This window comes from Elephas maximus, chromosome 16 (assembly GCF_024166365.1).
Source record: "Elephas maximus indicus isolate mEleMax1 chromosome 16, mEleMax1 primary haplotype, whole genome shotgun sequence".
Classification (NCBI taxonomy): Eukaryota; Metazoa; Chordata; class Mammalia; order Proboscidea; family Elephantidae; genus Elephas; species Elephas maximus.
This window is the reverse complement of record NC_064834.1, coordinates 21,808,805-21,822,445: the sequence shown is the minus strand read 5'-3', so window position 1 is coordinate 21,822,445 and position 13,641 is coordinate 21,808,805. Positions and strand designations below refer to the sequence as shown.

At 36.5% G+C, this 13,641-nt stretch overlaps 1 protein-coding gene across 4 annotated transcripts in view; it reads right to left on the bottom strand.

Annotated features, from left to right (window-relative positions):
* CTNNA3 (catenin alpha 3) overlaps window positions 1-13,641 on the bottom strand; it is a 1,852,175-nt gene that overhangs the window by 136,680 nt on the left and 1,701,854 nt on the right. For all 4 annotated transcript variants that reach the window (XM_049856013.1, XM_049856014.1, XM_049856011.1 and 1 more), the window contains one exon: window positions 6,500-6,681. In XM_049856013.1, coding sequence (XP_049711970.1) covers window positions 6,500-6,681 — 182 coding nt within the window. The remainder of the gene's footprint in view (window positions 1-6,499; window positions 6,682-13,641) is intronic.

Here is a 13,641-nt window from a genome sequence, read left to right as displayed (position 1 = left end):
AAAGGTGCCCTCAGTAAATTATATATCTAGTTCCCATTGGTATGCTGTCATGCCACAGATCTGTGGTGCCACAGTGCCACTAGCCTCAACGATAGATTGTATTACCAGATCATATTTCGAGAAGTCATACTAAAACCAAGCCTGTTGTTGTCAAATCGATTCCAACACATAGCGACCATAGGGTTTCCGAGGAGCGGCCAGTGGATTCAAACTGATGACCTTTTGGGTAACAGCTGAGCTCCTAACCACTACACTACCAGGGCTCCAAAATCCATATTACTGACCAAAAATTTAAACACACTCACTTAGTAAGTATGCCTTCCCATACTGAAAACATATGTCATCAAAAAAAAAAGTTTTAAATAAAAATTGGGTAACTAAAGAATTATTTATCAAACAAAAATATGTGAGGCATAGAACACATGAATTTTACATATTCCAATTTCATTTCCACAAAGGTTTTAATTCTGAAATTCTAGCTGAATAGAGGCAAGGTGAGTTCCCCACCCCCCCCCCCGGCTTTTTTTTCTGCCTTCTTTCTATTCCACCTCTTACGATTGTATCTGGGAAAGCAAGTGTCTTAGTTATCTAGTGCTTCTGTAACAGAAGTACCATAAGTAGATAGTTTTAATAAAGAGAAATTTATTCTCTCACAGTTTAGAAGACCAGAAGTCTGAATTCAGGGTGCCACCTTCAGGGGAAGGCTGTCTCTGTTGGCTCTGGGGGAAGGTCCTTGTTATCGATCTTCCCCTAGTCTAGGAGTTTCTTTGTGTAGGGACCCCAGGTCCAAAGGATGTGCTCTGCTCCTGGCTCTTCATGCGTGGTGTGAATCTCTGCCCGATTCTCTCTGTTATATCTCAAAAGAGATTGACTCAAGATACAATCTAATCCTGTAGATTAAGTCCTGCCTCATTAACATAACCACCTCTAATCCTGCCTCATTAATATCATAGAGGCTAGGATTTACAACACATGAAAATCATATCTTATCGCAAAATGGTGGACAACCACACAATACTGGGAATCATGGCCTGGCTAAGTTGATACATGTTTTGGGGGGATACAATCCAATCCGTAACAGGAAGTGAGGCAGAAAATTTCCTTAAGTACAGACCCATATCCAGTGGGAGGTATGAGTAGGGTGAGGACCACGATGGCACTACAATAGCACCCTTTCTTCTTAATCTGGTTGTTCATCTGCCAGTGCTCTGCAAGTGCTCAACCAAGGACTTTTTATACAGATGAATTCAACAAATATTTGTACATCTGTAGGTATGAGTCCTCTTTTCTTTTCCCTTCAGGTTGATAGACTTCTAAGTATCTCCTCCCATTGTCCAGTCATATCTGAAGCTCTCCTGGATATAACAGAAGCTGAGATCTCTGTATAACAAAACCCTTTTGACCTACCCACTCCCCCCTCCCCAATATTTTAGGTTAACTCTTGAATGCAACAGACCATGTTTAAAATGAGGAAAGTGACAAACCACCTGAGAAAATGGGCCCATTTGCATACAGATAGGCTTAGCTAGCTGACTTTACCAATATTTCAAGAACTTGTTTGGGATATTATAAGAATACAAGAAGTATTGCTGGTGATAATATTCAGTACACAGGATACATTCATTCCAGCCCTTCGAAAAATGCAGCATATGCCATTTCTCTTGGGTAACTAATCAAAACTAAATAAAAACATTATATTTCCAATGCTTATTGTACATATGGTTGAACTTATACTAACTGACATTTTTCAAGTTCTGATATATCAGGGGCATTTGAATAACCTTATGATTGTACATATTTGGCCCTGGAAGATTGGCCCATTACCAGGAAAATGTTGTCTTTTAACAAGTAGATTATCAAAACTTACAAATCATCAAAATAATGCTATATTAGTGTTTATAAAGAGTTCCATTTCTTATTGACAAGGAACAATGTTCAAAATTTCAGAGAACAGCGTCAGGAAGGAATTAGCTCCAACATGATAATAGAAACCAACATCACACTGATTTGACAGAAAAATCAAACCATTTTCTACAGCTATTACTCTCCAAAGTTTTCTTCAGGATATCATTCTCATAAATACAGAATTGAGTTATGAGAATACAATTAAAAGTATAAGTAATTTTCTAATGAATGGCCTTCTCATCCTTCTATTACCTGGTCAATAGACTAACAGAAACCCTTCATTCAATATCTGTCACAGTATCAGATGCCTGGATATAAGCAGACCCAGAAAACCTTTAGAATCTTTAACACAATGCGATGTAATTATATTGTGTCATATATACTGTATATATATGGTTTATCTATAATTATATAGTGACATATATATTTATACACATATGTATGTATAAATATATATGTATACATATATACACACATATATATATACACACATATATACACACATATGTATATATATGTCTCAGCTCTCCATAGTCCAATCCCAAGATTCCTGCAAAGCCTAATGCCTTCACTTGTTCATACTTTTGCTCTTTGCTTAGTTTATCCTCTGCTGGTACCCTCTCCTCCTGAGCTCCTAAAGTGTTTACAGCTAGAAGTATACAATATATTACACAATTGTTATGGCTGTTTCTAACATTTCCTTTTATTTTCTGCTTGGGAGAAAGGACTGGCTCATGTTATTCTGCGTTTCACACAAGGATAAAGACTTGTAATACAAATGAGTGCCCATTGAACCTAAGTGCCCAGATTCTGGAGCTGGACTGACCCCAACTCCATCTGTGTATCCTTGAGCAATTTAATTAACCTCTATGAATCTCTGTTTCTTTAAATATAAAATGGAGGAAATAATAATCAATAGAACTGTTCTAAGGATAACAATGAGAAAACATATGGCTCATCATGGTGATGCTACATAGCAAACATTCATCAAATTTAGATACTATTATTCTTGATAGTAATAATAAAATATGTGCTGGAAAAAAACAAGGGAAAAGAAAGTGCCCAGTGGCACTTTAAAAGAGATTATTTGTTTTTATTAATTTTAACTATATAGCTATTTAAAACTCTACATAGCCTTTGGTTGCAAGGCAGAGAATTGGCTGCTAACCAAAAGGTCAGCAGTTCAAATCCACCAGCTGCTCCTTGGAAACCCTATGGGGCAGTTCAACTCTGTCCTATAAGGTCGCTATGAGTCGGAATTGACTTGACAGCAACAAGTTTGGTTTTTTGGGGGGGGGTTTAAGTAGGGTGACCACTTGCTGACAAATACAGCACTACTAGATATAACCGCCATTATCACAGATTCCTTGATGAACAAGCTAACATGCTTGTAATAAAAGAAATGTGATGTGTAATGCAATTTGAGCACACAGTATCTCTGTTTTGTGGATGCCTTTGGCAATGACACCTATAGATTGTGAGAGTGTTGGCTGTTTTAGTTTTCACAAAACATAAAATGTGTCTACTTTCCAGTGAGTTATCACTCTGTGGAGTTGTGATTTCTCTTCTAATACCCTACAGGGTCAGACAAAATAGAGCTGCCCATAGGATTTCCAAGACTGTAAATCTTTATGGAAGCAGACTGCCACATCTTTCTCCTGCAGAGTGGCTGGGGGTTTGAGCCACTGACCTTTTGCTTAGTAACTTAACATTTTTAACCACTATGCCACTAGGGCTCCTTCTCACATCCTTGTTACAGATGATGACATACTTAGTCTCTGATTTAGCAGCATCCTTCTCTAACTCTCTTCAAACATGTCAACAGTAAGACATTAATTCCTTTGGGAGGGAGACAGATTCAGAGCAGGGAAGACTTCACAGGAGTCTATCTCCTCACCATGTGTCAGGTGACATATCTTTCCATCTTTTCTTCTGCTTCCAAAACTCATTATCCTTCTTTCCCAGTTTAGACCAAGTCAGTATTCCATCGCATCCTTTCCAGTAGTTTTAATTCTCTATTCCCCTTGACCTGCCACAAACTTTTTTCTAGCCTAGGCGTTTACATAAATTTAACATGTGAGTCTTCTCAGAACATGCATAGAGAAAATCTATTCACTGCACTCCTAATAAATACATTAGGTTTCAATCTGGGTCACTCATAATGTATATGTATTGTTTCTAAGTTCTTCCTAGTTGACTACCTTTTATATATCCAGATCTATTTCTCTACCTAATCTCTCACTCTACTTTTGTCTTCCCAAGCCTTCTCATACTCTGTGAATGACTTCATTCTGCAAATAGAAGCCATTAGGCATTTACTCCCTCAAATTCTCTCCACCTACATTGGACCATTCAGCTGCTAATGAAAGGGTCGGCAGTTCGAATACACCGGCTCCTCCTTGGATACCTATAAGGAAGTTCTACTCTGTCCTATAGGGTTGCTATGAGTCGGAACCGACTTAACAGCAATGGGTTTGTGTTTTTTGTTTTTTTTTTTTCCATAATTTTCCTTCCTCTTTTAGAGAGTTCCTTCTTTTTTCCATAGTTACTAGGAGAAACATTACTATATGCCTCTAGTTTAAATGACAGATTTTTGTTGTTTGTGCATATTCTATTATTGCACTTATAGCTAAAAAAAAAACTAATAAGCTTACTACATTTACATGGTTTAGAAATATTTTTATATTGACTATTATTATTTGTAACATGTTTGCACTGAGTTGTCCCGTGAGATTATGATCCTAAGACTTCAAACCCAGAAAACCAGTCCCACGAGGTGTTTGGTTATATCTAAGAACTGTTTGTAACTGTGCCCCTTATGTGTTTTATTATATATATGAATATATATACATACACACACATACATATATACATATAGCTACATCTGAATTAGCCCTGGTGGCACAGGGTAAAGCACTCAGCTGCTAACTGAAAGGTTGGTGGTTCAAACTCACCAGCCACTCCGTGGAAGAAAGATGTGTCAGTCTGCTTCCATAAAGATTTATAGCCTCAGAAACTCTATAGGACAATTCTACTTGGAATCACCTTGAAGGCAATGGGTTTAGTCTTGTGGGACAACTTAGTAAATTGACATAACATACTTTATAAGGTTTATGTTCTACATCTTTGTTTAGTGAGAAGTATCTGGGGTTTTAAAAGCTTGCGAGCAGCCATCCAAGATACAACTGTTGGTCTCTACTCACCTAGATCAAAAGAAAAAGGAGGAAACCAAAGACTCTGAAAATAAACTAGTTTACAGGACTAATAGTCCACACGAACTATGGTGTCATCTACCCTGAGATCAGAAGAATTAGATAGTACCCAGCTACCACTACTAATCATTTTGATGAGGGCCATAGTAGATGGATCCTGGTAAAATGGAGAAAACTGTGGAACAGAACTCAAATCCGTAAAAAGTCCAGACTTACTCAACCCATTGAGTCTAGAGAATACCCCAAGACAATCACGTGAGATACTCTTTAAATATTCAACCAAAACTATCCCCTGAGGTCACCTTTTAGCTAACAGATTGGCTCATAAAATAAAGAATATCACTTGAGTGCTGTGCTCCTTTAAAAATTATCTGTATGAGACCAACACGTTACCAACAGTTAACAATTACTTTAAAGCAAAGATGAGAAGGTAAAGGAGCAGGGAAGCTAGATAACTGGAAACAGAACAACCAGAATTGAAATAATGAGAACACTGACACACTGAGAAATATAACCAATGTCAAAGAATAATTTGTGTAGAAATTATTAAGTACAAATCTAATTTGATATGTAAACACAGAGAATACAATAAAATATTATTTAAAAAATTACACTCAATCCTTCACTCCATCTGAAAGTTAGTTTTATGGGAAATGTATGGTTATATAAATGAATGGTTTCCTAAATGTACTAGGTTTGCTTCAGGGGTACTCTTCTGTTTTGTGGCTTTTTAAACTACATCAAGAATAAATTATAATAGTTTTGTATATTTCAATAACTGGTAAGTCAAACACTATATTTTTTACTGCTATTTGGCCAGTTTTGTATAATAATATTTTGAATCTATATCAAATTCTTTTTTATTATTTCTGGAATATACATGCAATGTATGATTCCTTCACGTATATCAATAAGTCACTGTAATTTCAAACACATCTAAAGCTATCTTAGAAGCAAAAGATACCATTAATCCTGATGATATACAAATCACTATAACTAAAATTATGAGGACAAAGAAATAAATCATGATAACTACAATAGAGTTTATAACTTGATGTACTCAATTCTTTTTAAAAGTAATATGCAAATATGATAAACAGGAGATCTCTGAAGAAATTGAGGGTGAGGGGGCATAAACTGGGATTTCAAAATCACTACTCATCTATTTTTGAGGAACTCTGCCATATTCACTTACCAAAACTTCTAGAGCTACACACCTAAAAAAAAAAAAAATTTTTTTTTGTTATAATTCTATATTCTAATTTATATTATTTTCCCTACAGCTTGATTTTTGGCACCTGCCACTCAGAGAAACCTGAAGTTTCACTAATGTAACACATTTTTCTGTCACAAATACTACACATCCTTTTTCCCATAATTACCTTGTGAAGTCTGTCATCTCCATCATGATCATGCACATCTTCTTGGCCAACACAATGATATCATTGCTCGTGTCATCCCATATCTCAATCTCGGCATCCAGCTTACTCTTGACTTTCTTGAAATCAGCAACTTGCTCAGCAATCTTTTCCTTTTCCGCCTCAGGCAGTTGAGTCATCTTAGCCTAAAACATGTAATAATTAGATTTATAATCATTCCACTACGTCTAAAAGTATTTTCTGAAGAAGTGGCCATTATGGGATGTTCATAAAACTTGTTCATTTAAGATCAGAGACATATGAAATATATTTTTTAACTAAAACTTTGCATTCTCATAAGAAATGTCTATTAAAATGTAATTATTTGCTCTAGAACTGCAATGTTACATTTGAGAATAACAGCTTAGAATTTTATATCTGACATTCTTAAATCTACTCAAAGTAAATGAAATTCTCAAATTATCAACCCATTAAATTTTTTAATTTATTCTAACTTAATGTAATACATTGTAAAAGGTAGAAGTATAACAGAATTATTCTTGAAATGAGACTGTGTGTGTGTGTGTGTGTGTGTGTGCATACACACACACAGATAGGTAGCTAAATCCTTACTAAACACTAACTATTGATAGGTACTAGTATATATTTCTAAGTCATATGTATATAAAAAAGATAAGCATATACATAAAAGCATAAGTATGTATGTATGTATGTTATGTGTATATAAACCCATTCAGGTGCACTTGTGTGTACAATATATCGTTAGAGAAGAGTAAAAATGTCAGCCCTACATAAGTATCATACTCAGTCTTGAGGTGCTACTGTTCCCCCACACATAGTAAACTTAATCTGCATTGGCATGGCATCGTATCTTTCCCTGGATGTGTCCCATTTTGAAGAGCTTGCAGCTTCTGTCTTCCATTTGCCATTTCACAATGCAGCATGGATAAAACCATCTATATCACTAAACTGTCATACTTACAACCTTAGCACCTGGGACCTATGACTTTTCATCAAATAAAATGAATCTTGACGTAAAAGTGATTTGATAATCTCAATGCCATATGATTTCACAAGACAATTCATGCAAATATATTGTCAAAAAAAGAGCTTCATATATGTTCCAATAGTGGAATGAGTACATACGTTTCAGATGGAAGTATTTTGAAAAGAATAAATCATGAAAGTGGGATGATTTATTCCATAATTCACATGGACTGTGTAATACCTATATTTCCTATGTTTTTCCAGACTCAAGGCTTTAGAATATCCAGAAATAGGGAAATAAGAAGGAGGCACCTTGAAAAGCTTTGCAATATTCTGGATACTAGGTCCAGAATGCTGAAAACCTACTTTACTGAATCAATATTTCCTATGTTTTTCCAGACTCAAGGCTTTAGGATATCCAGAAATAGGGAAGTAAGAAGGAGGCACCTTGAAAAGCTTTGCAATATTCTGGATACTAGGTCCAGAATGCTGAAAACCTACTTTACTGAATCAATATTATATAATAGGAAGAAAGCTTAAATATATGAATGGAAGGAATAATGCAAAATTCAACCAAAAAATGAAAATAAAAAATAAATATTAAATGCCCAACACTTATTTTCTATTTATTATACACCTTTCCCAGTGTCCAAAATAACTCGCTATTTGTCAACTCTCAGGATTAATTAGTGTACCTCAGTTATAATAAGGAAAATAAACAATGAAGCTTTCTGATTTAAATATCCTTTAAGTTCCTTAGCATGCTGCTTGATACATACTGAATACTGAACAACTGATAGTCATTTTTATTCAATAAAAAATATTCAAAGTATATTGACATGCCTAGCACTTAAAATTTGTTAAGATTATCTTCTATGAAGAACCAAATTAAGTTCCATGAGACTAGGTTTTTAATTGATGGGTGTCTTAGCTATCTAGTGCTGCTATAACAGAAGTGCCACCAGTGGATGGCTTTAACAGAAATTTTTTCTCCCATGGTCTAGTAGGCTAGAAGTCAGAATTCAGGGTGCCATCTTTAGGGGAAGGCTTTCTCTCTTTGTGGGTTCTGAGGGAAGGTCCTTGTCATCAATCTTCTCCAGGACTAGGAGCTTCTCAGCACAGGGACCCTAGGTCCAAAGGATGAGCTCTGTTTCTGGTGCTGCTTTCTTGGTGGTAGGAGATCTCCTGTCTCTCTGCTCATTTCTCTCTTTTACATCTCAAAAGAAATTGATTTAAGATACAAACTAATCTTAAAGATTGAGTCCTACCTCATTAACATAACTGTCTCTAATCCTGCCACATTAACATCATAGAGGTAAGATTTACAACACACAGGATAATCATATCAGATGATAAAATGGTGGACAAACACACAATACTGGCTTAGCCAAGTTGACACACATTTTTGGGGGATACAATTCAAGCCATGACGAGGTATACAAGTGTCTCTTTGCCTAAAAAATAGTTTGTAGTCTGAAACCAGTTTGTAGTTTCCTCTCTTCTTAGGAATTGTGCCCTACGTGATGAGAAAAAAGAAGAGTAACTTTTACTGCTGGTGGCATATGGCAAAGCACAAAAATGAAGACACAGCCACTTTTTTTTTTAAGTAAAATCTTATCGAATTTTTGGTGAAAGTTTACACAGCAAGCTAGGCTCCCATTTGACAATTTCCTCACAAAATGTTCAGTGACATTAGCTACATTTATCGCAGTATGTCAACATTCTCTTTAACTGTGTTCTGTTTTTTCCACTTCCAATACTTTTTTTTTTAATACTCTAGTTTTCCTGCCCCCTTATCTTCTCATCTGACCCCTTGTTGAAAATCAGCTGTCCATAGACAGGTGGGTTTAATTCTGAGTTCTCATTTCTATTCTACTGGTCTATGTGTCTACCACTGAACTGATAACAGGTGTTTTTTTGTTTGCTTGTTTTTTTGCAGTAGCTGTATAGCATGTTTTAATATTGGGGAGTGTGAGGCCTCCTGCTTTGTTCTTTTTCTTCAATATTGCTTTGCCTATTCAGGGTTTCTTTCTTTTCTATATGAAATTGATCATTAGATCTTCCATTTCAGTAAAGATTGTTGTTGGGACTTGTATCAGGCTTGCATTATATCTGAAAATCGCTTTTGATAAATTGACATTTTCACTATTTGAAGTCTTCCAATCTCTGAACATGGCATGTATTTCCATTTTTGTAGGTCTCTTTTAGTTTCTTTTGGTAGTGTTTTAAGAATTTTTATTTTATAAGTCTTTTATGCCCCTGGTCAGCTTAGCTCCTAGGTTTTGTATCTATTTGGGGGCGATTGTACAAGGTATTATTTTTGTGATTTCTTTCCTGGAGTAATCTTTGTTAGTGTAGAGGAACCCAACTGATTTTTGTGTGTTGATTTTGTACCCTGCAATGCTACTAAATTCTTCTATTAGTTCCAGCAGGTTTTTTTTTTTTTTTTTATCGTGCTTGAGATGAAAGTTTACAGAGCAAATTAGTTTCTCATTGAACAATTAATAAACATATTGTTTTGTGACATTGGTTGTTGTGGTTGATTAATTATTTTTCTGTGTGGCCTTTATAGCCATGGTCTTGTAACTCCCACCCAGGTGATTGTGTGATAGGGTAATTGTGGCCTGCCAAGGGGACTGGTCAGTTTTGCCTTAAAAGATAGCCAATTCCAGAGCCAAGGAGAGAGCCCACCACCACCAAAGAAGGAGATACATGCAGCAGAAACCCACAGGAGACGGCACAGTGGGCTTCCCAGTGTATGGAGCAAGAAAACTGAATACCTTCGGGCAGAGGCTGAGGGCCAGAGAGATGTATACACCTGACCCACAAATTTGGGATTTGCTAGCCTACAGAACCTCATGAGCCATTTCATTTATATGTTCTGTGAGACGTTGCAAGAAATTAGGGAACTCAAAGACAGGAGGGAGAACACTGAGGTGTGAGGGTATAGTTAAAGTTAGAGGTGATGGAGTGGTACAGCAGCTTGGAAAAGTTAGACATTGGGGATATCTTTATCCTCTGCCTCATAGGAACCAGCTTTGTGCTGATCCTTATAAAAGAAATTATTCATTTAGTTGCCAACCTGATATGTCAACTCCCTTTCTCGACTTTGGGTTCCCCATGACCAACTTTCCTGTCCCCTCCTGCCTTGTTGTTCTTGACCCTGGGCTAGTGTGCCCATTTAGCCTTGTTTTGTTTTATGGGCCTATCTAATCTTTGGCTGAAGAGTGAACCTCAGGAGTTACTTCAGTACTGAGTCAAAAGGGTTCCAGGGGTTTCTCCAGTCTCTGTCAGACCAGTAAGTCTGGTCTTTTTTTTTTTTTTTTGTACAGTCACTTACTTCTGAAATCAAAAGTAATACACAAGCATGTAAAGTAAGTTATAAACTACCAATCCATTAAACTAGCTCAAAAATAGAAGTGAGCTTTCTCTATCTTTACTACTGGTCATCATCATTCTTCCCATTCTCATAAAAAGTGTTTATAAATTTCAAATGATACTAGCTGTCTATAGGTTCAACTGAGGGTAGCTTTGCATTCTATATGTCAGGGGTAATAAATCCACAAAACTAGATCTAATAAATAACATTAAAATTTACACTGCTGTACTATGGAGCCCTGGTGGCGCAGTGGTTAAAAACTCAGCTGCTAACCAAAAGGTCAGCAGTTTGAATCTACCAAACACTCCTTGGAAACCCTATGGGGCAGTTCAACTCTGTCCTCTAGTGTCACTATGAGTAGGAATCGACTTGGTGGCAATGGGTTTGGTTTTTGGTTTGGTACTATGGAAAATGACTATCTTCATAATACAGTTGTACTTATTCAAAAAGCAATCTGGTTAAGTGTGTTCCAAGTTCTGTTCCTTGCAGTGCCACTGATTTCCAGTATGACCTTGAAGAAGCCATTTAACCTTCCTGTCAAAGTTTTCCCACACAGAACATGGCAGTAATTACAACCACTACCCACCTGCCACGTAACAAACAGAGTTGATTATTGGATATCATTGAGACTGGCCCTGTCCTGGAGAACGAACTCATCGGTTTTACTCAATTTCCTTAATAACATCTCAACTCCCATGCTGAATTACCATCAAGAGAAGTTTACCTCTGACAAGATAAGGACAAAAAGTTGGACAATAGTTTGCAAAATTAAAAGTTATAGAGAATTCTGGCTCTTTTTCACTGGAGAACAACAACAAAAAGGCATTAAATTGCTGACTGACACCTTTGCAGAATGTTTTTAGTGTTTCTGTCAATGATATGTGTTTGTCAATGATATATTGCATGTCATCCATCAACTTCAATCACTATGAAAATTTCAAAACAGGACCTGGGAAAGTACTTCATGTGTAAGAATTATGAGTGGAAATTCTTTCTTGAGTTATTCTGTGTGAAACTGGGATTTATGCACAAATAACATGACTTAGTCTAGAATACCATATGCATTCATAAAACATAGGTCTAGAGACTCCAACCAGCTGGAATGTCCAAGGTACCCAGAAAAGCAAATATAACATTTTCTTACTTCCCATAATTCCCACATGTCAGTGCTCTATTACATGTGATTATATGAAGAGAAAGCCTCGATAAGGAGAGGATGCTTTGACCTGAACAACTCTGTGTAACCTCTGCAAAGCTCCTTTGGAGCAAAAAAACCGAGTCCTCTCAGAGACCTTTGAAACTAACAGCAGTAGCACTAAAAGCAGCCATATTTTTAAAGTGGTGTATTGGCAACAACGGTGGACAAGCTGGAGGCAGATAAACCTACAACAAACATTTTAAAGTCGATGCTGGAATCCAAGAATCTAAAATGTTTTATACATATATGGATATGTAACAGCTATATTTCATATGCTTCTAGAAAAGCAACAGGGGTAATAATGGAAGCTGTCATGGGAAAAAGTGATGAAACTGAGGTATAAAGCTTAAGACAAATCAAGTAAGTAGAAACTCTGGTGTATACCATCAGCTTTCTATGTTTCCAAGTTCCTGCTCAGACCTATACAGTATAACTCTGATATAAATAGCTGTCAAAGGCTTTGGAATCACTGCCACCTGAATGAGATTATATACTGGTCAAGTGATTTTGAGAAACCTCTGTCAAAGATAAAAACAACACTTATATAGGTCAGCACTCTTCTAGGCATCATGTATTAAAATCTCCACAGCAGTCCTAAGAGATAAGTACTACTATTATCTCCATTTTCTGGATGGGAAAACTGAGTCTCAGAAAGGTCAAGTAATTTACCCAAGACTACAATGATAATAAATGGTGGAACCAGGATGTGCTCTCAGACAGTCTGAGTTGTTTTTAATGACTATGTCAAACTGCATCTCACCATGCCAATGAACGTGAGCAATACTACCCACAAAAAAAAAAAAAAAAATGCATTTTATTTTCACAGTAGTTCTTTATCGCATTCCACTTTGAAATGCAGTAGTGTTTCAAAGTGTAGGCACTTATCTTTTCAGAATCTGTTTCCTCCTTTGTCACCTGGAGACAATGATATTCATTCATCTCACAGGTCGTTTTAGGGACCCAATGAATTAATCCATATTAATGCATTAATGCATGAACATAAATCCTTAAGTCCTATTAAATGCCAATTGTTGAACCAGCAGATTCGATTCTTCACTCTGTGCAGAAATTATCAGAATTATATCTTTAACATTATCCCTGCCAACAGGGAACCGCCAGAAGTTCAAGTCAGATTCAGAGGAGCTTGTGGGATGAGGGATATTATTGCTAATATCAGATGGATCTTCACTGAAAGCAGAGAATACAAGAAAGATGTGTACTTATGTTTTATTGGCTATGCAAACTATTGTGTGGATCATAACACATTACGGAAAATGTTGCGAAGAATGGGAATTCCAGAATGCTTAACTGAGTTCATGAGGAACATGTACTTAGATCAAGAGGCAATTGTCTGAACAGAACAAGGGTGTATTTGTATCGTGTGGTTTAAAGTCAGGAAAGGTGTGCATCAGAGCTGTATCCTTTCACTATGCTAATTCAATCTGTATGCTGAGCAAATAATCCCAGACTATATGAAGAAGAACAGGGCATCAGGATAGGAGGAAGACTCATTAACAACCTGTGATATGAGATGACACAACCTGTCTTGCCGAAAGCAAAGAGGACTTGAAGCATTTACTG